Genomic DNA, 25,269 nt, shown 5'->3' on the forward strand with positions numbered 1-25,269 from the left:
ACCTGGCATGCCCCATCATGATGCAGTCGGAGGGACACATTATCCATGGAGTCCTCCTGCCTAACGTACTTAACCTGAATCTAATCACAAGGACAGGATCAGACAAATCCAGAAGGTGGACATTTTACAAGACAATTAGCCAGGACACCTCAACAAGTCAGTGCTGTGAAAGAGAAAGCAAGGCAAGGACTGCCCTGGAGAAAGAGAAGAGACAAGGCAACCAAACTGCAAAGAACAATCCAGGAGTGGCTATTATTTGAACAGCTGGGGAAACTCGACGGTGGACTGGCCATGAGCTGCTGTAGTGGCATCACTGCTCATTTTCTTGTATGTGGTAAGAATATTGAGCTTATGCAGGAGAATGTCCTTATTCTTTGGAGATGCACACCAAAGAATTTAGGGGTGAAGGGTCGGGATGTCTGCAGCTTCTTGTGAAATGGCTCAGAAATATACACACGTGTTTAGAAAGAATGAGGAGACAAACACAACAAAATGTCAACAGCTGGGAAACCCAGACCAAGAGTGTACGGGTGCTCATTGCACTGTTATTTCACTGTCTCCCTTGGTTTTTCAAAATAAAAAGTTGGGGGGAAATCTTTGTCCTCCCCATCCCACAGCCACCTGAGGCTCCACTAGCAGGATTTATCTGTGTGTGTGGCCCCACCCGCTCACCCCGCACTGGGAGCCAGGGGGGCTGGGGTTTCTTGCACAGACAGGCCCCCCCGAGCCCTGGGAGGAAGCGGCGCCCGTGGGGGACCCTCACTGGGTTGGGCCTCCCTCCTCCTCTGCCCTCCGTGCAGATACCAAGGGGCATTCCGAGGCCCCGGCTCCTGGGCGGGAGGTGCGGGGGGGCGTGCTCACTTCTCCCAGAGCCTCCAGGCAAGAAAGTATCAACAGGGCTGCAAGGACCCACTCAGCGCCCAGAGCCAGCAGGAATGGAGGCCGTCCTCGGTGCAAGCAGCCCCTGGGGCCCTGCCCACACCCCAGCCTGGTGCCCCCTTCATTCTCCTCTGACTCCCGCCTCCGAGCCTTCCTGCCTGCTCCTCCTGCGCGGAACAGCCCTCCGCGTCTCTTCTTCCTGAGTCACCCCTGCTCGCCTTCAAGTCCCAGCTGACGCGGCCCTGTTCTCGGCAGCCCTTCTGACCCGCCATGTCCCCTTTTGGAACCCGCCTCACATGAGGGATTCACTGCTTCACATGAGGTCTGTTTCCCTACAAGCTCCACAACAGGGTCCAGCAGGGCTCTGCCAGGCCCAAGCGGGGGGTGGACAGTGGTGAAGCTGAGTGGTCCAGAGAAGAGCTCTGGGATGGGCCCAGCAGAACTCCAGGCCAGGGCTCCCTGACCCTTCTGGTGTAGCCTTGGGCAAGTGACCCTACATCTCCGAGGGCTCATCTGTAAAATGGGACAAATAGCAGCCTCTGTCTTGCAGGCTGGTTGGGAGATTTCACTAAGAAGGTGAAACTTCAAGGGCCTGGCACAAAGTCCGGCACCTGGCAAGGGCTCAATAGTGAGAGGTTCTGAGTGATCATCCTGTTTGGGCCACTTGTAGGCTGGGTTACTTTGAGCAAGTTACTTAACCTTTCTGAGCCTCAAAGTCTTCATCTGAAAGATGGGGTATAAACTGCTACCAGGCAGAAACACTGGCAGAGTGTGGCTTGTCCACCTTGAAGACTGCCCACGGGAGGTTTTAAATCCTGGCTTCTGAACTTCTTGCCTGGAGGTCGGAGTGTGCTGGAGAAAGGCTGCTTGTCTTGCAAACTAGCCAAAGCCAGATGTAACTGTGAAGGTAAGCGTGTCGTGAGGAACACATTTTGGGATGCGTTCCCAACCCAGCCGGGTGGCTTGGTGATGATGGGGGAATCGACAAAGATTTCTTCTCTCTTCCTGTGTGTAGGACACAGGGCCAGGTTCCAGGGGTGATGCTAGGACGAGCCAGGAGAAGACCTTGTCCTCTGAGTGCTCAGCATCCATTTCCCCTTTCACAGACAGGGAAACTGAGGCCAGAGAGGGGCCAAGATCACACAGCAGAACCATTGGGAGGAATTCTTGAGAGGTGGGTAGAAAATTCACTGGGAGAGTTGGGCTGGACACCTACTACTCTCCTCCCTCTTGCATCCATGGAACAGGGGATGCCGGGCGGAGGAAGGGGCCTGCTGGTGCCTGGGCGCGGGGAGGGGCCCTGCGCCTGCCTGCTGCCAGCCTCCACCCCCAGCTGCCTCACCACCACCAGGCCCGCATCCACCCCCACGACGGGGGCACCCACAGTGCCTGCAGCCTCCTCCTCCCCCCAGAGCTGCGCCTCTGAGGCTGCTCCCCGCTCCCACTCCTCCTCTTTCCACGCAGCTCTTGTCTGCCAGGAACGAACACGAGAGCCGGTCCCAGGAGCCCAGGGTAAATGTTGAGTCTGATTTTGATTTCCCTAAAGCAAAATACCTCTCTCCTGATTGAAGCTCAGCTCAAACATGGTGGGAACAGAAAGCAGGGGCTGGCAGCCCCCACAAGGTGCTGGCTGCAGCAGGAAGGAGCACGGGAGACGAAGGGCTGGTCCTGGCCTATCAGCCACCCTCTCCCGTCGCTAACGCTAACGGGGCCCTGTTTCCATCTCCGGGGACAGAGGCTACGTGGGCCAGCGTCCTCTACACCTCGCTCGTCCCTTAGGCACACCCCTCCAGATGAAGGAAAACCCGTCAGCAAGGGGGCCCTGGAGTGCGGGGGATGTCTGGGCCTGGCCCCCGAGGCTCCTCGTCACTCCCTGGCCCTCCCTTTAGCCCCTGACTGCAGCCGGGGTTCCTCCCAGCTCCGGGCAGCTCTTCCCACTCCCACTCCGCAGGCTCTTCTCGCCCAAGCACGGGACGGGGACCCTCTGAACTCCCTCCTCATGCGCTGTCCTCATGCGCTGTCTGCAGAGGCAGCAGCACCCTGGGCTCGATCGCCATCCCTACAGCCTGATGCCCAGGCGCCTCTCCTGCCGGGAGCCCTGGTTTCAGTCCCAGGAGCTCCTCTCAGGTGACCAGGGACCCTTTGGGCTCCCAGGTCCGTGTTCCCTGAGCTCCTCCTCCTGCGCGACCGCAGCCCCACACCAACTGCCAGCAAGTCCCACCCAGGCGGGAACACGGCGGGCCGGCGCGGAGGCGCCCCTGCTCCCCCACTGCACCAGCCTCCCCCTGTCCATCCCTCGCTCTCCTCTCTTCCCCACCCAGCAGCTGTCATCCCTCATTTGTTCCTGTCCGTCCCATCTTAGAACCAGCCTCATTTGCAGTCAGGTTAAAGTTCAGGGATCAGCACAAATCTAAATTTTCCAGCCTGGTCCCTGCCCCTCCAGCCACTCCCCCACAGCCAACCTCCTGCCTGCAGTACCCTGCAAAGCCTTGCTACACGCTGTTCCCTCGGAATGGAACGCACTTCCTCTTCTCCTCTGGGCGCGACCGCAAAGCTATGTCAGAGAAGGGAGGGATATTCCAGGGAATCACGGGCCAGGATGTGCCCTCCTGCCCCAAAGCCTGACCTGTCCCCTGCCTCACAAGAAGCAGCAATTTCCCCATAGGGAAGGCAGCCGTGGTCTCATGAGACCTGGATTCCAAAGGTCTGCCACTACCTTGCTGTGTGATCTTGTCCCCTCTCTGGGCCTCGGTTTCCCTGTCTGTGAAAGGGGAAACGGATCCTGCTCCTCCTGTCCACTGGCTGTGCCAACTGAAAGTGCTGGACCCAGGAGGTAGGAGGAAGGCAAGAAAGCGGGTTAGACGCCTTGCAGGGTTTTCCTGTCACAGGCACGGCTGGGTCGGCAGCCACCTGCACTCTACTACCTTCCGGGTGCCACCAGTCCTCCCCTGCCCCACAGCACCCCCCACCCCCCAGCTGGCTCCTGCAGTGCAGACTGCCCATCTCAGCCCCTCCTTGCGATCAGTCGGCACCTGTGGGCCTCTGTTTCCAGAAGCCCCGCAGGGATGCCCTGGGGTTGCCGGGAGGCTGAGGGGTCTCCAGGCTGCCCACCTTGGCTTCTGCCCCTGTGCGCTTGCCACGCCCCTTCCCCCTCTGGGCCTCACGTCTCCATCTGTGGGATGACGAAGCTCTGAGAGCTCCAGGTCCCCCAGCTCCCACACTCCACAAAGTGACCGAAGGGCAGCGGTAAGGGAGGGGCAGAGCCAGGGCGGGGCCCCACAGCCTGGGACTCCCAGGAAGAGCAGCCCGTGGGCACCAGGGCCAGTGTGGAAACGGACAGGGCTCAGGCCTACGCCAGACGACCTGGGTCGAGTCCCAGATACACTAACATGCCGGGCGACTGTGGACGAGGGTCACCACCTCATCTGTGACACGGAGCCCTGGGGGAGGACTGCCTCGAAGAGCAGAGGTAATGTGATAACGTGCATAAAGGAGGCGCCTAATAAATGGTGGTTGGTGTTATTGTCGCTGCTCTTGATACTCGATGCCTCTGCTAGGGTGAGAAGAGAGACAGGCGCCCCCACCCCCGCCCCGCCCCCCTCCTGTTTTCCATAAATGCCCAGCTGGAGGGGAGGTGGGCCCCAGTGCCAGGCCTGGCCTTCATCGAGAGGAGCTGGCCTCCTGCCCAGAATTCCCAGACTCTCTTTGCTGAGCTGAGGTGCTGTGGGAGCCCCTCGCCCTGACCCAGAGGGAGTGAGTTCCCAGAGCCCACCCCCATCGCCCACTCCCCTCTACCCGCTCCACACGCCTCCTCAGCCTCCTCTCCCAGCACCGGGCCCCCCTCTTCCCTCTTCCCACCATGGGGGTGGCAGGCGGCTCAGCCCCCTTGGCGTGCGCGCTTTCCACCCACATCCGCAGCTCTGGGCCAGCCCTGAGCTGGAAAGACAGGCACGGCCCTGCGGGCTTCGCTCCCACGCTACCCCCTCTGTGCAGGCTTGCCCGCTGGGAGCCAGCATCGCCATCCAGCCATGCACAGACCCATGAGGAGAGCTGCCTGTGACCGACAGGGCTGCCGCTGTCAGTGAGCACCAGCTGCACGTCCGCCTGCACTAAGCACTTGGTGCTCACTGTTTCCCTACAGCCTCTGAAGCTCCAGGGCTCACGGGCTGTTGCTATGGCTACGCCAGTGTCACCAGGAGGTACTGAGGGTCAGGGCAGGGCAAGGGCAGCCACATGCCCAAGTGGACCTCACACACACAGGCTCCCCACATCCTCTCTTTGCATGCTCACAGTGGCCTTGCCCCTGCACTGAGAGGGAGCAGGGGTGCAGGAGGATGACTGGGCAGTCCTGGGGTGAATTCAGCTGCAGAAGAGCCAAATTTGAGGCAAGGGGGAACTCTTCACAGCCATTAGGCCTGGCTTCAGGGATAGGGAGTAATGGGCGATCCTTGACCCCAGAGGGTAGACTGGAGTCAGGACTGGGAGAGAGGGGCCACCAGCTGGCTCCAGGGGCCTGCCTTTCTCCACCCTGAGCTCCCGCCTGGCTGACCTGCCTGTGGCCCTTGAAGTCAGGCTCTCTCCCACCTCAGGCTTCTGCACACACCAGTCCATCTGCCTTTCGGTCGCTGCGTGACCTTGGTCAATGCATTCCCCTCTCTGAGCCTCGGTTTCCCCTTCCTTCACAGGGGCCGCTGCCAGGAGTCGACAAGAGAATGTGGGTGTCACAAGTTGGGCCCTGAGCGCACAGTACAGAAATGGTGCTGTTGTTACCATTATGATGAGTCGTGGTATTATAATAAAATGCCAGGGGTCTCCATGCCATCAGGGGCAGCAGCTGACAGGGCTGGACCGCAGGACAGATGTCAAGATGGGAAACTGCCTGCCACAGTCGGGGAGAAGAGCTGGGCCCTGGCCCAAGAACAGATGCAAGAGCTGCTCAGAGCCGCTCAAATCCTCTCGCCCCGACCACCAGGCCTCTGCTTGGCCCAATAGGGCCCTCCGCTCACTGTGCACTCACAATGCACCAGGCCCTGTGCTGAGAGGTTGGTCCCCACCAGCCTGCTTCACTAATGCAGAAACAGAGCCTCCGCAGGGAGGGGAAGGTGCTCATCTGAGGTCACATGATCAGTGGCAAAGGAGTGGAGACTAGAACCCAGTTCCATTTGACTCCAGAGCCTGAGCTCAGAAAGGCTTGAGCTGGAGATGGTGATTTCCAAGGTGGGGGTGTGACAGTTTGAATTCTGTGAATCCCAGAAAAGATCATGTTCTTAAACTAATCCATTCCTGTGGGTGTGGGGTACTTTGATTGCATTAAATCCAGTTAAGGGACCTTTGATTAGATCATGTGATTAGATCACTTTAGAACTTTTGATTGGACTGTCAGTGAGGCGTGATCCAGGTTGGGTCTCCACCCTTTTCCTGGGTCTTATATAAACTGAGAACACATGGAGAGAAAGGAGAAACAGAAAAAAGGAGCTCTGCCGTTTTGACCCTGCCATGTGAGAGAGAGGACTCGAGCCTTGCTTACAGCTGCCGAAAGACAGAGAGGCTCAAGGAGCCCACAGCTGAGCTCAAAGAGGAAGTACAGAGGGACCATCTTGCCTCGTCAAGTGGCAAGACTCCAGGATCTGCCAGCAGCCGACCTTTGGTGAGAAAGCATCTCTGATGGTGCCTTGATTTGGACATTTCATGGCCTCAGAAATGAAAGCTTTTGCCCCAAATAAAATTCCCATTATAAAAGCCAACCCATGGGGAAACAGACATGGCTCAACTGATAGAGCGTCCATCTACCATATGGCAGGTCCAGCGTTCAATCCCGAGGGCCTCCTGACCCATGTGGGAAGCTGGCCCACACAGTGCTGCTGTGCACTAGGAGTGCCGTGCCATGCAGGGACGCCCCTGCATAAGGGAGCCCCCTGCGCAAGGAGTGCGCCCCACAAGGAGAGCCACCCCGCGTGAAAAAAGCTCAGCCCGCCCAGGAGTGAGGCCGCACACACAGAGAACTGACACAGCAAGATGCATAATTACATCTTTGTATGTAAGATGCAAAATCACATCTTTGTAATTTTGATGATGCAACAAAAAAGAGATGCAGTTTCCCAGTGCCGCCAGATAATGCAAGCGGATGCCGAAGAACACACAGCGAAATGACACAGAGAACAAACAACAGGAGGGAAGGGGAGAGAAATAAAAAAAATAAATCTTAAAAACAAAAAGAAAAGCCAACCCATTTCTGGTTTATTACATTGGCAGCCTTTGGCCAACTAAGACAGGGGGCTACCAGCTGAACACCCCACTCCCTGCAGACCACAGCAAGCACTTGCTGAATACCTTCTGTGCCACAGAGAGAGGTGGATAAGACTCAGACACCTAGCCTCAGGGGCACACAGTCTAGCAGGGGACCCCTCCCTTCTCAGTGCCTCCCCTGGAGAGTCAGGTCTCCAGGCTCTGTGTTTCCCTAGACGCCTTGTGCCCTTCTTGCTCTTAGAATTACGAAAATAAGATGTGAATCTTTGCAATTTATTTTTTCATGCTGAGCCTCAATTTTCTCATCTGACAAATGGGTATGAATGTTCACTCTGATTAGCTTGCAGGCAGGTGAACATGCTTCATCCCTGGAGTAGGACCATGTAAACAGAGGGAGTCCAAGGGCTCTTCAAAGGTTCCCTCCACAGAGACCCCAAGGGGTGGGGCTGGTGGTCCTGGGACCAGGCAGCCCCGCAAAGTTGAGTTCAAATCTTGTGTTCTAGCTCAAATATTTCCGTAAATTATGCATTCTAGTTCATCATACACTGGTGTTTGTTTTACTCTAAAAACAAAGTTATGGGAAACGGACTTGGCCCAGTGGTTAGGGCGTCCGTCTACCACATGGGAGGCCCGCGGTTCAAACCCCGGGGGCCGGTGTGGAGCTGGCCCATGTGCAGTGCTGATGCGCACAAGGAGTGCCCTGCCACGCAGGGGTGTCCCTGGTGCAGAGGAGCCCCACGCACAAGGAGTGCCCCCCTAAGGAGAGCCGCCCAGCGCGAAAGAAAGTGCAGCCTGCCCAGGAATGGCACCGCACATACTTCCTGTGCCGCTGACAACAACAGAAGCGGACAAAGAAACAAGACACAGCAAATAGACACAGAAAACAGACAACCGGGGGAGGGGAGAATTAAATAAATAAATAAATCTTTAAAAATAAATAAATAAATAAAATAAAACAAAGTTATTAATTACATTGATTTTAATTTCTATATAAATAAAATAGCTTTCTCCAAAAAAGAAAGTGTAAGTATAACTGCAGGAAGAGGTACTTTGTCTTCCAGGAATGATAAGAGAAAGCTGCCATTTATTGGGCACTTACTGCACACCGGATTCTAGGCTAAGCACCTTGGCAGGCATTCATCTCATTCATGCCCGGATGATGCTTTGAGGCAAGGACTTTGATTGTCCCATCATAGAGACGAAGACGCTGAGGCTCTGAGAGGAGAAGCCACTTGCCCAATGGCCAAAGCTAGTCTGAGTAGAGCTGGGACAGACCAGGGTCTGGGTGACTCCAGAACTTGTGGGGAAAGTGCAGCATTTAAAACATCACACAAATACACTCTGGGAGTTGAGCTCCTTCATGCCTGGCTCCTGGGCCGGGGCGTGTGGTCTCTTCAAAGAGGTACAGAGCCTTCAGCTCTTCTGAACACAAACAACAAAGCACCACTGGTGCTGAGAAGCAAAGGCCCTCGATATTTGCTGATCTATTAACGACTTGCTTGACTGAGTGACACAGACTGAGTCACATTGATAGAGGCTCAGATTCCAGTTCTACCACATTTCTGCTGTGGGACATTGGACTAGCCAGGTAACCTCTCTGAGCCTTGGTTTCCTCATCAGTAAACTGAGGATGAAATAGCTACTACACACATAGAAAAAAGTCTGGAAGGAAATACGTCAAAATATTAACAGCGGTGGCCTCAGAGAAGTGGGATGAGGAACATTTTTGTTCTCATCTTTGTAATTGCCTGTGTTTTCCACACTCTGTCCTTCCCCAGTGACTGTGAGCTCCCCAGGATCAGTATCTGTATTGGCTGAAGTTGCAGCCATATCCCCAAAATCTGGCACATAGTAGGTGCTCAGTGTGTTTTGTTCTTGAAGTGTGCATTGTGATTGTGTTAGGTATGTAGGATGTAGGGTAGACATGACTACTTTTATTTTCTAAAACTCTAACTCATTTCTGGCTAATAAATGGACTTGGCCCCACCTCACTGTCTCTCTCTCTTTCTCTCTCTCACTCACACACTCAAACACACACACACATACACAAAGACAAAATAAGATCTCAAGAACCCTGCTGGCTCAAGCCATCTCTACTGCCAGGCTCTAAATCCTCCTTAGGAGCGAGTCCTGAAGGGGTGAGCCACATCTTCTGCCTCCTGCAAGATCTTGGGGGAGGTTGGCATGCAAGGTTTTCTCCAAGACCCCTGGTGGAGAGCCTCTCAGATATTTCATACATCAGGGATTCGGTTCAGCCCAATTTCCCAAGCATCTTCTGTGCACCTGCCAAGGTCAGATGCTGTGAGAGGCAGAGGCTCCAAGGCAACTCATTTGATCAACAAGAGTCTTTCTCGTACCCCACATACCTTGGGCAACTGAACTAACCTCTCTGAGCCTCTCTGGCAATACCTTCCTCACAGGGTGGTTAGAAGGAACAAATGGGATTTTTTCCCCTGTCATTTATCCAGCAATTGATTACTGAGCATTCCCAAAGGGCTAGACCTGAGCTAGGCTCTGGGAATACGGCACACAAGTCCCTGTGCTCCAGGGGTCCTGATGGGAGGGCAGATGGACATTCCACAAACAACCGTCTAATCTGTTGTGCTAAGTGCTAAGGCGGGAAAGTTCAGGGTGCGAAACAAGTGAGAAGTGGGGGCTCGACCTAGCCTGAGCGGCCAGGGAGTTCAGCCCAGGGAAAAGTCAGGAACGCTGGCATATAAAAGATGAGGACCTAAGCCAGGCAACGGCAAGGGAGAGGAGGGGGCCTTATGTCCAAAGTTCAGGGACAATACAGAGCCCAGCAGGTTCAAGGCACCAAAGAAACCACATCTTGCTAGAACAAAGCGTTAGCCGGAGGAACTGTGGTTGGGGCAGAGGAGCACACGAGTGCCCCCAAATATTAACAATTGTTAATGCTGCTAGTGCCACTGCACCCAAAGACAAGGCGGGGTGAGCAGTGCCAATCCTCGGGCTCCAGGAAGGGAGGGCACTGCAGCATCGGCCAAGAAGCCGTGGACGGCCGCCTCCCTCCTTCCACCCCGTCTGGAGCAGGTGGCATCTGCTTTTCTCCCTCCCCTCTCCCCTTCCCCCCTCCACACCTCCTGGAGGGGGTGGGAGACGCTGGGCTGGTTTCCATCACATCTCAGGCAGAGGCCAGAACGGTCACAGCCCCTAATGTCATGACCAATAGGGCAAGGAAACCTCCAAATGGGAGCAGAGAGGGGCCACGGAGAGACCCCCAAGATGAGGCAGAGAAGAGAGGGGAACAGAGGGACACCCCCGCCCCAGGAAAGCATTTTGGAAAGCCTCCTACCCAGGAGCAACTAGATGACACTGACAGACCCAGGCCTAGCAGGGGCTGTACCTGGGGAAGGGCCAGGACACAGCCTCCCACCCACCCCTCACGCCTCGGGCAGCCATGGCATCACCAGGAAGCCCCCCTTCCTGCCCAGGATGCGGCGAGTCCTCTCCTCAGGCCAAATGGCTGCACAATGCTGAGAGCCTGTCCCTGAGCCGCACTGGGGCAGGACTCCAGCAGGGCTCTGGAGGATTCTGGGGCTCAAATTCTAGGGCATCTGGCCGGGTGAGGGTGGAGTGGGCGCTGGAGCCCCCCACGGCTCCAGGGCCAGTAGCAGGCAGCAATCTCGCCTCTGGCCCTGGCCCTTTAAGAGCCGATGGCAGAGGCACAGAAGTGACTCATCAAGGTCCTTGTCATGGTCCTCAGGGAGGAAGAGGACCCTGGCATTGGTGCGGGGGGCGGGGGTGCTGCCAGGGGCTTGGAGGAGTAATGGGGCGTGGAGAGGCACAGCCGCGTGCCCATCGCACCCTCCCTGGAGGCCGGTGACCTTGACCGCAACGCCTGCTGGTGCCTCTGTGCGCCGAAGCGGAGCGCCCCCATCTTCCCTGAGCGTGCCCTGCGGCCTCACGTCACTCACCTGTTTCCCAAGAGCAGCCCTCAACGGGGCCGCCCCTTCAGGTGGGCTCCCCTGCCCTGCCCGGTTCCCGGGCCCCGAGGAGCAAACCCAGTGCGCTGCCGCTCACCACACAGCCCACAAAGCAGGGACTAGAAGTACTCCACGTTGCAGATGAGGAAACCGCAGCGTAGGGAGAGGGGCCAAGGGCCTTGCCCAGGGCCACACGGAGACGAGATTCAGACTGGATCTGTTTCCGGTCACCAAGTTCACCTCCAGGCTGGCCAGCTGCACGCAGCCTCCAGGGCTCATCTCCTTCCTCAGCGCCCCTCGCCCTTGAGGCTGGAGGCGGGGCACGGCACAGGACAACCCACCAGGCACGCCCACCTTGCCTCTCCCTCTTGTCGCACAGGCCCCTCTACCCTCCGGCCACCACATCCAGGTGCTCAGAGTTGCCACACTCGGATGCCGCTAGACCCAGAACATGCAGTTCTTTCTGCCTGGAACACTGTCAACATCCCACACACAAATCCCTCCAAACCTCTTTGTGCTTTCTCGACTCCTACTCCTCCCTCAGGTAGGGCTGCCAAATTTGGCAAATAAAAATATGGGATATCCAGTTAAATGTGAATTTCAGATAAACAACGAATAATTTTTAAGTATAGTATGTCTGGGCAACCCTACCCTCAGGTCTCAACTGAAATATCACTTCCTCCAAGAAGTCCTCCCAGATACACCCCAAGCTGAGCTGACCCCCACCCCCAACCATGTACTCCCATTGCATCTTGGAATGCCCTGTCCTGAAGCTTATTCTGGTCCAACAGCTGTTCCCTATCAAATTGAATGCCAAGAGAGCCAGAAATCTATCCATCCAGGCTCCCCATGGCCCCAGTGTCCACAGGACCCGGCAGGGCCTCCCAGCTGTTCCATAAATGCTTTGGGAATGAGGGAGTAGGGGACAGAAGGCAACCAAGAGGGCCCCACAGCCAGCCTGGCCTCATGCAGGCACCCTGGGCCTCCAGCCCTTCTTCCCCCGCTGGCTGGGTCTCCTTCTCCAAGAGTCTTGCCAGAACACTTCACAAAGCCACCCCCAGTTCCACAGAGCAGCCGCGAGGAAATGCGAATTGAGGCAAGGGCAGCAAAGCAGGTTCTTCTCGTTTATTTTGACGGCGGCCGTTAGTTTTAATTAAGATCATGTTCCGCTCGGGCCCTGCAAAGGCCTCGTCGCAGGCAGTCTGGAAACAATAATCGCCTGGCGTGACAGCGTGGGCAGCGGAGCCACGGAAGGAGAAGGCAGGACCGTGGGGGCTGAGGGGCAGGAGAGCAGCGAGCACAGGCTTTGAGCTCTGTGAAGGTCCTCGTTTGCCCAGCACAACCCCCCCCCATATACTTTTGAACAGAAGGAAAGCATTCACTTTTTCCCCCACAGTGCCCAAAATAGCCCCATCTCCTGCCTTTGAACAGGAATCTCTTGGTTCCTACAAAGAGGTACGAGGGGCCTGAAAGGAGGGGCTGCTGGCTGGCTGGCTGGCAGGTGGCGTGGGGCCTCCTGGTCGCCCTAGCCCCAGCCTCCCAGGGTCAATCCCAGATGCAGGCAAATCCCCCAGCCCAGGAGGGAGGAGGGGGCCACACAGAAGCAGAAGGAACAGAGCGTGATGACCAAAACATACACGAAGAGACTCTGATGCTTTGTTACTTCATTCCTTTGTTTTTTTCTTTGTTCATTCATTCCAGCAATACTTCCTCAGCCCCTATTATGCACCGGTCTGTTCTAGAAGTTGGGGTTCAGCAGTGACAAGACATCCTTGTGGGATCCACAGATGAACAGGGAGAGGGAAAATTAAACAAAACGAGTCATCACCACCAGGTCTGAGAAGCAGCGCTCTCCTGGCTGGGCCTGGAGACATCTGGGCAAGCGGCCTTTAGACTTTGGGAAAAGCAGAGTTGAGGGTGAGGGTGGGTCTAGGGTCAGAGGCAGGAGGCACACTGAAGGTCAGGCGTGAAGCTGCCTCTAGGCTGCTCCGAAGCACACAGTACATGCATCAGTCCTACTACCTTGGAGCAAGCCCGCAAGAAGCCATTATTTTCCCATTTAGGGGCTCAGGAGGTGAGATTCAAGAGCCTGGGATATGCCAGGCCCTTTCACGACATTTTTGCATTAATTCCATTCACAATCCTGGGATGCAGGCTTCTCATCATCCGCCTATTTTACAGATGAAATTAGGAGGCGCAGATGGAAAGAGTTTGGCCAAGATCCCAGAGCTGATAAGAGGTGGAGCTGAGATTTGAACCCAGGCCTGGTTGGCCCCTGAGCAGGCGCTCCTGGTACTACGCCACCCAGAAAAGCTGTGTCAGCTCAACACCCACATTCTGTAGATGAGAAAGCAGAGGCTCAGAGCAGGAAGCCACTGCAGGGCTGGGAAGTGGAGCAGGAGGGCTCTGAACCCAGCTGTGTGCCTCCATCCAGGGCCCCTTCCGTTCCCCAGAGCAGCTACTTGGTCCAAAAAAAAAAAAGGAGGCCACTTCCTGGCCCCAAAAGGGCAGAGCTGTGGGAAGCCAGCAAAGCCGTGGGCCCTGAGGCTGGACAGAGAGAGAGACTGGCAGTGAAGCACACTTCCCTGCTGAAAACCCAAGCCTGAAATAAAAAAGCAGAGCGCTATTTCTGCCTTGGGTTAAATATTCCCCAAAGCCACATTCCTCCCTCCCTCCCTTCCCCCCCGCTGCCCCCTCCACGGCCGGAATCCAGAGCATGGTGGCCCGGATGCCCCGCCAGCTGCCTGGGGGCCGTATCGCGAGACCAGGACCGTCAGAGCCAGCAGCTGCCCTGAACCCCTTCCTGGGCACCCCCCAACCAGGCTCCCTCAGCAAGGAGCAACCCCTCACCCTACCCTGCGGCACTGTCGGCACACCTGGGGCTGAGGAAAGGCGAATCCCACGTCACAGAGAGCAGGACAGAAGGGGGGAAATGAGACAGAGAGAAGCAGCCAGGGGCCACAGTAAACTGGACCTGGAACCTGGACCCCAGACTCCCAACTCCCTGGCAATGCCCCCCTCCCTCAGGCGACCAGTCAGAAGCACTGACGGGTCCCGCCCCAGGCCAGTGGGAGGAGGCAAGCCGAAGCAAGAGACGGAAAGGCCCTTTGCACAGCTCCAGGCCTTGCTCAGAGGCCCCTCTCACAGGGCCTGCTCTGTGCCCTGGGCTGGGCCCTGAACTGGAAGGCCAAAGACTCCCCGACAGCCCCCAAGGAGCTCACAGTCACCCGAGGTGCTGCTACTAGACCTCCAGACCCCAAGGGCTGACCTGCCACCACGCCCCCGAGCGCCAGCCACATTACGGCCTCAGAACTCCCTCCCTTCCCTCCTCCTACAGACACTTCCCAAGGCGCCATCGCCTCTTCCTTGGGCTGCAGCTGCATTTCCACAGACGCCCTGCTGCATCCTGCAGCTTCCCTGAGAGCCAAGATAGTGCCGCCGCTGTGAAAAAGGCTTCCTGGAGGAAGCTAAGTCTGATCCACCCCGGATTCCCTGCGGGAGGAGAACACCTGGAACCAGCAGGGGCGTGCGTGCACAGGTGCATGCACCCCCGCCCCACCTCACATCCGGCCCGGGAACCCCAGCTGCCTGGCCAGTGACAGGTGCTCAGCGCCTTCCCTCGGCAGGCAGCTCTAAGGGTCACGAGGCTCAGGATGACGGCGGGGGTGTGGTGGGCAAGAGTATAGCATGGCTGTGGCAACACAGGGACGTGAGGCTGAGCCCCAGCATGGCTGCTGACCGGCTGTGAGGCCCTCAGCGTGTCCCTGAGCCTGCCTAAGCCTCCTCTCCTTCATCTGTAAAATGGGCATGCTAGTCCCTTCCTCTCGGGGCTGTGGCAAGAACTCAAGGCCATAAAATCTGTGCCGGCATGGACGTAAACAGGAGTCGTGGTTACAGTTACTCCCCCCGCCTGATACCCGCCCCCCGCCCCTACTGTCTGAGAACAGCTGGACTCCTGGGAACCACCATGGCCAGGGCAAGGAGACTGAGAAGTGGCAGCCACATCCTTGGAGCCAGGGAGTCTGTCCAATTCTGCTCGGTCCCAGAGCCAGCAGCTGAGCTCTCACGTCGGAGGCAGGTTCCCAGGCCTGTCTGTGCCTCCCTCCCCAGCGCCCCTGCCCCCCACACACTTGCATTTACAACCTGCACAGAGCTGCCCTCACACGCGCCAGCGCGCACCTGTGCACACACCCGTACTTGCGCACCCACTCCTGACACACACCACGACCCCGTCGCTCACACGCAGAGCGTGCACACGTGAAGCGGGCTGGCACACGTGATCCACAGCACTCATCCCGCCCACGCACCGACACCAGGCACCCACGCTTGCTCACGCTCACCCACACGCCTCCATGGCGGCTCCCCCCCCCCCCCGACACACACACACACACACACACACGGGGCTCCTCACTACGGCCCAGGAGTTAAGAGTGTGGACTCCAGGTTCAGACAGGAGGGGGCTAAAGCCCAGCTCCGCCATGCACCAGCTGAGTGGGCTTGGGCCGCCAGCCTCAGTTTCCTCATCTGTACAACGAGGACCACACAGAATTCCTGTGAGGAATGCAGGTGAACATAGGGCCTGGATCTCACAGAAGGTGCTAAGTCCACACTCTCACCGCGGGCTGCTCGGCACTGGCATGTATGGAGCCTTCATTACCACTGATAAGCTAAGAAAGCCACCAAACGCAGTGTCTCTATTATTTCTAACCTCACACACCCTTTGTTGTAGCAGTATTATTATCCCCACTCACAGGTGAGAAAACTGAGGCATGGAGAAACTAGGAACGATGCCTGGGACCAAAATGGCCCAAAAGCCCAGGTGTCAAGACACCAGGGTGCAAGCACACTCCGTCCCTCGGGACCTCACGTCCTTACTGTGCTTCTCCATGGACTCGCACCATCTGGCAATCTGCACCTTGCACAGAAGGGGACAGGGTCCCACAGAAAAGCAGTGACTCCAAAGTTACTGTCCGGGCTTCTGTCTTCCTGGGACTGAGGCCTAGGAAACTGCTCTGCAGCCCTGCAAGCCCATGTCGACCCAGGATCCTGAAACCCCACATTCCAGAGTGGCCCCTCTCTCCCCAAGGGGGCAAGCAGGGAGCCTGATGCAGAATGACCCAGCCACCAATCCAGCCAGGCCAAACGCAGAGACCATCCATGTTTGCCAGCCCACTTCCAACGTGAGCCGGGAGCCTGTGATGAGAGCCCAGTGACAGCTCAGGGCAGTGCCGAGGTTGGCTGACCCCAGACACCAACAACGGACAGCTTCCTTCCTGTAAGGCATTTACTGACCACTTACTATGTGCCAGTCCCTGGGCGGGGAGGAGCTTCCCAACACCTCCCTATGGGAAAGGCCTGCTGTCCATCCCCATCTCACAGGAGGCCCCCAGAGCTTTTGGCAGGTGAGGGACTTGTCTAGGGTCACACAGCCAGAAAAAGGAGCTAGCCTTTAAAGCCAGGCCTGGCTAACTTCACGCTCTCAACACTGCGTCCTACCCTCAGTCACGAATCTGGCCCCAATTGCAAGCTAACTGGAAATTCTGCACATTAATTTATGATGTTCTCTGCTTGGTAAATAGACCACACACAAGATGTGCAAATGGTTTCATCCTGTAATGACAGTAACAAGGCTGTGCTTTTTAATTTATACTGTTGTGGGGTCTTTTTCCCATATCACAGAGCTGGAGATATTTAAGACAAGATGAACCATGTCAGAAGAAACTTCAGTGAAGAAAGCAACACATCCCCATCCTCGCCCTGATGGCCAGTACGCGGGACAGTGTGGCAAAGAGGGGTGCCTTGATCAGGAAAACTGGAGTCCTAGGCTCCTGCCATATATCTGCTGTGTGAGCTTAGGAGAGATATTTCACTTCTCAGCCTCTCTAAGTCCATTTGAAAATGAGGGCAATGGACTACATGACCCCAAAAGTCTTCTCCAACTAGAATATTCTAGGATTCTTTTTAATAGTAATCAAATAAATGAACATTGAAACAGCGAGCTGCCTTTTTTCTTCCCCATAAAATTGGCAATGATTAAGAAAAACAATAATACCTAGTGCTGGCAAGAATGCAGTGAAATAGGTACTCCCATCCACTTATGCTGAAAATGTATATTGGAACATACTTTCTGGAGAGCAATTTTGTAATTTTTACTCAAAAACCTTTTAAAATATCCCCACCTTGAACTCCATAACCCCGTTATTGGGAATGTATCTTTAAGAAGAGATATGAGCAAAGATATGTGCTTATCACACCACTGCTTATATGGGAGGGGAGGGGACACAGAAGGAGCGTAACTGCCCAACGGCAAGGAATTAAATAAAATGCATTGCATTCATATGATGCAGCCATTAAAAATTCATGTTTTGGAAGAATAGTTAATAATATGGACAAACATTCACAATTGTTAGCTTTGAAAAAAATTAGAAAATAAAAAGTATATAATCCCAACTTCATAAGATAATGATACTGATGTACCAAGTCCCGCTGAGTCTTCTTCCTAAATACATCTGGGATCTATGCCATTCCCACGGATGCTCCAGTTCGTCACCATGATCATTCCTGGCTTCGACTACCATCCCTTCCTCCAATCCATTCTTCCAACTGTAGCCAAGAATGATCTATCCAAACCCAAATCTAATGTGTCTCAGGCACCACCCTTTCATGACAAACCACTGATGGTGGAAAATGTTAATTTCTTCCCATGGCCTCCATGGCCCTTGGTGAGGGTGGTGACCCGAGCGGGTCCCCCGCCAGTAGCATCTCCCACTGCCGCCATCCCCACCCTGCCCTAAGGCTCAGGCCTGGCCTCGGGAGCAGAGGAAGCTGGGTCCAATCCCAAGGTCCCCACTGGGAGAACTGGCCTTCACCTGACACGGCAAGATGCGAGAACGATGCGAGAACCCTCTGGGATGGGGTGGGGAGCAGGAGGAGCACAGGCCCATATAATGTGAGGCCCAAGGAAACAGAAAGAGCTGGAACAGACCGGTGAGGAAGAGGCCTGGGTTCTGCCCCCTCCACCCTTCATCTCTCCCTCTGCACGACCATACGGCAGGCTGCAGACCAGCTCTGTCCGTCCTGCTCGGGAAGATGGAGGAGCTGTGTCCTCAGGACCAGTCACTGCCATGGAGGTTTAAAGGGCCCTGCCAACCAAGCACTGTGCTAAGCCCCCACCTGCCCTGAATCCTCGCCAACTCTGGGGCATCCTATGATGCCCATTTTCTAGAGGGGTTAAGCGAAGCTCGGTGAGAAGAGGCCTGCCCAAGGAAAGGGCCAGGACCAGGATGCTTGCCCCGGCACCTCTGAACCCCACTTCCATCCTGGAGGCTCTGCTGCCAAACGACCCCCATTCCCTTTCGGGCCAGCTCTCTAGACCTCCTAGCACTCTCCCATTTGGTCCATGGAGTTGCGGGGGCAAATGTCACAGATGAGCAAACTGACGCTCAGAGATATTAAGCAACTTGCCCAAGGTCACAGAGTCTGAGTGAGAACCCAGTCCCACTCTCCCGGGACGCTGAGTTCCTTCCTAATAACAGAGTTGACATTTCTCACCCAGATGCCCCACCCTGGTGCTAAAAATCTAACCTCTGGCCCTTCCTTCTCCTTGGGGGTTTATTCCTTGCTTAGCTGGGGGTCCTCGCCCTCACGAAGTGGCCACCTGACTCCTGCATTCGTCCCAAGATGGTTGATGGATAGAGCCTCCCGTCCCCAAGGTACTGTCTTGTGCTGTGTGGTCAAGCAGAGATGGTAGGGGGAGCAGTGATCAGAGAATATCCTTATCCTATAGGAAGGGACTGCCCCCCACCATGGTTCCAGGACCAGCCCAAAACCAGAGACCCAAGAGCCCAGATGTTGACACCCAGCATCCCTCAACGCCAGGACTCTGACCCTGAGCTAGAGACCCATTCTCTTGTCTGGATCACGGAGGTGTTAGCTGCCCGCTGCCTAGACCTCCCACCCGCTCCTTCCCTCCACAAGCCTGCTGCGTGCCAGGCACCATGTGGGCACTAGAAAAAAAGAGGAAGAGCCCAAGGTTGACGAGCAAGGTCAAAGCAGAGCCTGGGCTGACCAAGAGCAACAAGGAGAAAGTGATGGACGGAGGGTCCCTGGGGAGCACCTCTGAGTGTCACGGGGAGGAGATAAGGAGAAGGAGGGAGGGTAGAGGCTGCTGCCTCTTGGGCCAGCATCATGACAAATGAATTGAGTTCTATAAGCTTGGTTTTCTGGAATACCTGGCTAGTTTCCATCTGAGGGCAAGAATTATCTCTTTTGTGTACTGCTTTATCTCAGTGCCTGGCACAGAGTGAGCACTCACTTAACAAGCAGGGATGGGGGAGAGTGCTGCAGGTAAAAACACAACCCAGCTAAGCTTCGGGCAAACCAGTTAGAAATTCAACTTTCCAATGCCTACAGTGTGCTAGGCACAAAGGTCAGGGCAGTAGGAAGGTTCTCCATGGGGAGATGAAATTTGCCCACAACATATGTCAGACCAGTTCAACACGGAGCTGAATTTTGTAGTCAAAACCAGCAATGTTAACAGTGATTGGCTGCCAGGTGTTAGGCTCAATGCTGTATGTGAATTATTCTGTGGATTCCTCACATCCCCTCGTAGTCAGGTACCATGATCATACCAATTTTGCAGATGAGTAAATTGAGGTTCATTTAGGTGAGGGGCCTGGCATATTCAATGGGCTGCCCACAGCATGGGCACATGGGGATGCCAACAGCCTCGCCAACAAGCTGGGAGAAAGTGGGCCAAACTTAAAGAAACCAGACTGCTGGCAACACTTATCACTGCTCTGTGCATCTCGGCTGAGCAGGGGCCGCCTCCACCTTGCACTAACCTCCTGCTGCTCCCAGACGTGAACTGTGCCAGGAAGGGTGAGGACTGGGATATGAAGCACTGACAGTTTCAAATATCTTATCTGCAGAGGAAGAAAAACACCAGCTCTGCAGTCTTAAGCCTGAAATATGAAGGCTTTTCTCCAGACGTTTCTGGCAAGGGCCACACAGCTAGAACTTTCAGACCCTCTGCTTCCTCACACACAGACCACCAGGACCGTCCTTTCCACGGAGCAGAAGAATTGCCACCAAGGATGGTACCCAGCACCGACTCAGATGGGAACATCTGGGGCTTCCATCTGGGCCGCGCTCCAAGTTGTGGGCGGCTGTGCACAGGGTGCTCTGGGACACGAGAGGATGCTTACTCCAGGACCCTCTGACAACGATGGTTCTCAACTGGGCTCCCTGGAGCCACCATCTGCACAACAAACCCTTGTCAAGGAAGCCAGTTGCTCGGCCCCAGCCCAGACCTAATGCATCTGAACTCTGGGAGCATCCTCATAGGCAACAAGCTCTCCAGAAGGTTCTGACTTTGAGAGTCCTTCCTAAGGAGTCCTTCTCTTGAGCCCACATCTCCCGGAACAAAGAACAGGTGGATCCACTAAAAGGAAGCCCATCTAGGGGTCTGAGAACCAAGCCAGAGGCTTTCTCTACTTTTCTTATTGGGGGACTTTTCATTCAGTAAATATCTGTAGACTTGCTAAGTGCCAACAGGTGGCAGGTACAGCCAGCTGTTAACCAAACAGACAAGGCCCTGCCCAAGGGAGCGAGCCTCAGCAAAAGAGACGGACCGGAGGCAAATGAACCCACCACGACAGCTGCCTGTCCAACCCTAATAAGGGTTTCTACAGAGGAAAAGTGCCCAAGCTCTCCCTGAGCAAAACTGTTCCATGTCTCTGAAGGCCTTTAAAAATAGTCCAGCACAGCACGCGGGCCCATTCCTAACAAAGACTTGTTGACTCAACTATTCTCACAGTTGAAAGACCTGTCCAGGGAGAGGGGGACGGATGAAAGGAGTGCCCCAAGCCCTTCCCCTGCAGAATCCACCTTCATGGGCTCACAGCAGAAACCCGTAAGTGACACTCAGGAAAGGCCCCTCCTGACCTCTAGGCATGTGCTCCGAGGTCTCTGACTGGGCATAGCCGGGGAGCCAGCCAGACCTGCGCTCAAATGCTGGCACCGCCTCATGACGGGCCGTGGGATCTTGGGCACGCCACTTTGCCCCCCTGAGCCTTGGTTTCCTCGTCTGTAAAGGAGGATAGTAACTGTACCCGCCATACAGCCATTCATAGGCCTGTTGAGAGGGTTCACTGCGCTAAAACATGCAAAGAGCTCAGCACGTGACGTTCTCCGCCAGCAGGACGCTGGCTTCCCCCGGCTCTCGGGGCTACTCCCCGCTCCAATCCAGGATGCCTCCTGGTGAAGCCCACGGTACCCTCTGCCTTCCTGGGCACAGGGCCCATCTGCTGCCTGCCTGACGGCTGCCCGCCACATCTGGCCCGAGCCTGAAAGTGACCCCAGCACATGTCACGAAACAGCAGACTGGAAAAGATCACCCCCAAACTGGGGGAAAAGGGTAAGAGCAAAATGAACAAAGTCCCTGGTTCTCAGAGCCTCACCCCTTCACAGATTAGCTACTGGGAGGTGAACTGGCTGCAGAATTCAAATGGGGAAGACCAGTTCCTCTCCCTCAGCAGATAAGCACCCACTCAGGAAAGACCCCTTTGTTCTAAGCACATGGATTGAGGGGCACAGAGATGAAGCGTGGGCATGGATAGACCTGCAAACGCGCCCAGAAGACCAATAGGGGGAAAGTGTGTGTGGCGGGGGGGAGCAGAGGTTGTGCAATGCACCATCAGAAGCTACCTCCCCTGCCTCCATCAACACCCTGGTTTGGCGGTCAATCTGCTGCCTCCCGGGAGAGTGCTAGGGAGCTGGGCCCACACAGCTGCCCAGGGAAGGGACTCTGAATTCCAGCATGAACCCTGGGGCACTGTCTCCCTCCCAAATCAAACACCCAAGTGGAGGTCCTGGAAGACACAAGGTCCAGCCCCAAAAAAGACAACATGGTTGGGACCCAGTACCATTAACCCCTAACGTACCAGGGCATCTCCAGAGAGGCTGCAAGGAAGGAAGAAGCCAGAGAAATTGGAGATGCAGGGGAACTGGAGAGTTGGGGAGTTGGGCAAGTGGTGGAGAGAGGCACCCTAGGTCTAGTCCAGAAAAGTCTGAGATTTTACAGACCCTCCTCTTCTGGGTGCCCTAATGGTTAAATGATCAGCTTGACTAGATCACCTATGGCTGTGTAAACTCATTTTGCAGTTGGACATATAGAGATAGAAAAGGGGGAGGTGAAATTTGGGCCAGAGGAGAATTTAGCCTGTAAATCCTGCAGCCAGCACAGTGCCCAGGACCCCTCCCCACCCAGCCGCCACCGCCCAGAGCTCTGACAAATCTCACCACCCCCCACACACGATCTGGGGCCAGGGAGGGGGCGACAGGCCAACCCAGCAGCAGCAGCAGCAGCATCGTGATGCATGAATCACCCACCCAGCCTGGCTCGTGCCAGTCGACTCCGCACAGCTGGAGCCACATCGCAACCGAGCGCCCCCTCCCCGGACCACCGCCCCTGCCCTAGAGCAACCCCTGCCTCTTCCCACAGTTCTGCAGAGAGGGGGACACAGGTGGGCTGGGGGTCTCCCGCCCGACCTGGGGGTGGCCCTGCGCACGCTGACAGGCAGCACACGTCCCGAGCTGGGGAGGGCGGGGGGCTAGAACAATAGGGCCAGGTATGGGGCTGGGGGCGCGGCCCCTGAACCTCGGGGGTGTGTGGAGGCAGGGTAGGGAGTGACAGGGGGAGGGATGCGTGGTTGAGAGGGGTGTAGAGTGGGCTCGGACGAGCGATGAGGGTTTGGGGGTGACGAGGCGTTGGGGGAAGGGCGCGAGGGGGAGGAGAAAGCGCGGGGGCGGGGGGCCACTGGGCTGGGGTCCCGCGCACCGACACTCACAGTAGGTTTTCCTGGTCAGCTCCTCCACAACTTCAGGCTTCAACTTGCTGTTGGATTTCCCCATCCTCGGCGGCCGCGGCCCCCGCCCCCCGGGCCGGACCCCGTCGGGGCGCCCAGCGGTAGCGTCTCGGCCGGCGCGGGCCGGGTCCGGCCGCGGGCGGGGCGCGCGGAGGGCTCGGCGGGCCGGGCCGGGTCGGGCCGCGGCCGAGCCTTTGTCTGCGCCGTGCCCGCGCGGCCCGGGCGCGGGGCTCCGGCGCGCTGCGCTGCTCACCGCTCCTCGGCCGCCCGGGGCTTAGCGCGGGGGCCCGGGACGAGGGGCAGCCGCTCGGCAGGCCCGGGCGAGGGCGCCGGCCCTCCCGCCGCCGCCCTTGGCCGCCGCTCCCGCCCTCTCCGGGCGCCGCGGCGCGGAGCTGCGCTGGGCTCGGCGCCGACCCGGCCCGCCGCTCCGTTCCCGCGGTCGTCCCTGGTTACTGGGCTCGGCGGCACATGCTCGCTGCTGCGCCGCCGCTCGCCGCCGCCCCTGTGCTCCCCGCCTCCCGCCCGCACCCGCGCGCCGAGAGGTGGACGCGGAGCCGCCACTCAGCGCCCGGCGCCTCCTCCCGCCCCGCACCCGCTCCGCCAGGCCCTCGGCGCGCAGAACCCGGGGCTCCGCGAGGACTGAGCCGGGGCCGGCAGAGGGGCATCCCCTCTCCTCGCCGCGCCCTGGGCGGGGGTGTCACACTCGCCACCCCCACTCCTCGACAGGCTCTCCCGCTCTTCAGCCCCCTCTAAGGTGGAGTGAGGCGGAGAAGGATCCCGAGCGAGGCCAAGTCCCAGCCCGCTGCAGTTCATTCATTCCACACGCTGGGCGCCAGGCCCGGGCGGTAAACAGCACGGACCCCCGGGTGCCCACGGCACGGCTGTGCACATGGCGCTAACATGGTGGGGACACCTACCCGCGGCCTGGGGAAAGGTGACCTCCAAGCGCAGGGTGAGGAGGGGAGCGCGGTGGGGAGAGTGTTCTGTCTCAGAAAACCTGGAGGAGGGAAGTGAGGCCTGAGAGCCAGAGGCACAGGGCTCCCGGGGAAAGGCCTGACAGAGGCCAGAGAGAGGGGCAGGGCCTGGAAAGCCCCTCTCTCCCCGAGAAGGTGGGCCTCTGTCCCCCGGTCACTCAGGGGCTGACGCAGGGCGTGACGGCGCAGGTCTGGTCCCTGGGTTGGAGGGACGCTCAGAGGACAGGAGTTGAAGGAGAGGTGGTGAGTGAGGCTGGCAAGGCGGCCCCACATGGCCTTCCCTGGCCACCCCACCTAAGATGTCTACACATTGAGACCTTTCCTATCCCTTTCCCCTGCTTTGTTTTATTTTTTTCTCTCCTTGGCAGCTAGCACAAACTGAACACATATTTTACTTACTCATTGTGTCACTGCCGTCCCCTCCACTAGGATCTGAGCTCGGTGAGGGCCTCCGTAGGCATTCTGGTCCTATCTGTAGTTGTCCCTCCAGGGCCCAGCAGACCACCTGATCGGCAGAAGCCACTCAGCACGCCTCTGTGAACGAAGAACCGAGAAGGAGTCACGCGGGTGCAGGCGTTAGGGAGACCCCCCTCTGCTCTGGACAGGTGTGGAGACCAGCTAGGGATGAGGCAATGGGCACGGTCTCTTCCCCGAGCCCCACAGTGTTCAGGCCTGGAGGGCGGGTTCCAGGAAGCTCAGAGGAACTGGGGAGACAGAGACCCTAAGCAGGGTCTCCGGTGCTTTTGGCCTTCAACACCCATCCTACCTCCAAACAGGCTTTGCTCCAGCTTTTCCCCTGAAGGCCTGGTCTGGGCTGAGGCCCGGCCTTCTAGACTGAGGAGGCCCAAGCTGCCACTCCAGGAAGGCTTCAGGTGGGGACAGACTCACAGACTTGTGCCAGCTCATTTTGAAGAGGAAGCTGTGCCCCCAGCTGAGGGATCTGGTTTATACTCGCAAGCAGGTGTCTCAGCTGTGAGGACCAGCTCACCCATGAAGGGCCCGTAGTGGGCCAACCAGCCTGAGCCTGCTGCCTGGGAGGAGGGGGAGCCAGCACCGGACCCAGGTCTGCTGGGGAGACAGTGATAACAGGAGGACGTGAAGACCTATAGAACTCCAGATATCCATCCTGTATTTCTTGCCCACTCCCCATGTCCCAGGTGCTCTCTGTGCTGGGCATCAGGGGCAAAAACTCTGGGAGCTCACACTCTAGGGGAGATGGACCTGTCAGAGCCTGCCCACAAGTAAGCACCCAATTACACCAGTGGTAAATGCCACCAGGAGAACAAAGAGGGCGCTGGGAGAACATTCACAGGGAAACATTTGTCAGGGGAAGGCAAGCAGGCTTCCTAGAGACATGAC

General features: G+C 57.0%; 1 protein-coding gene across 2 annotated transcripts in view; it reads right to left on the reverse strand.

Moving 5' to 3' along the window:
* NCS1 (neuronal calcium sensor 1) overlaps window positions 1-24,479 on the reverse strand; it is a 65,157-nt gene extending 40,678 nt beyond the window's left edge. Inside the window, exon 1 of one of the 2 annotated variants that reach the window (XM_012526988.4) lies at window positions 24,310-24,479. In XM_012526988.4, the coding sequence (XP_012382442.1) occupies window positions 24,310-24,313 (4 nt within the window). In that variant the 5' untranslated portion in view covers window positions 24,314-24,479. Of the gene's footprint in view, window positions 1-22,918; window positions 23,640-24,309 lie in introns of those variants that run through there. The other variant, XM_058302219.2, reaches the window with a different exon arrangement.
* Window positions 24,480-25,269: the final 790 nt, after the last annotated feature.

Source organism: Dasypus novemcinctus, chromosome 8 (assembly GCF_030445035.2).
Source record: "Dasypus novemcinctus isolate mDasNov1 chromosome 8, mDasNov1.1.hap2, whole genome shotgun sequence".
NCBI classification, from domain to species: Eukaryota; Metazoa; Chordata; class Mammalia; order Cingulata; family Dasypodidae; genus Dasypus; species Dasypus novemcinctus.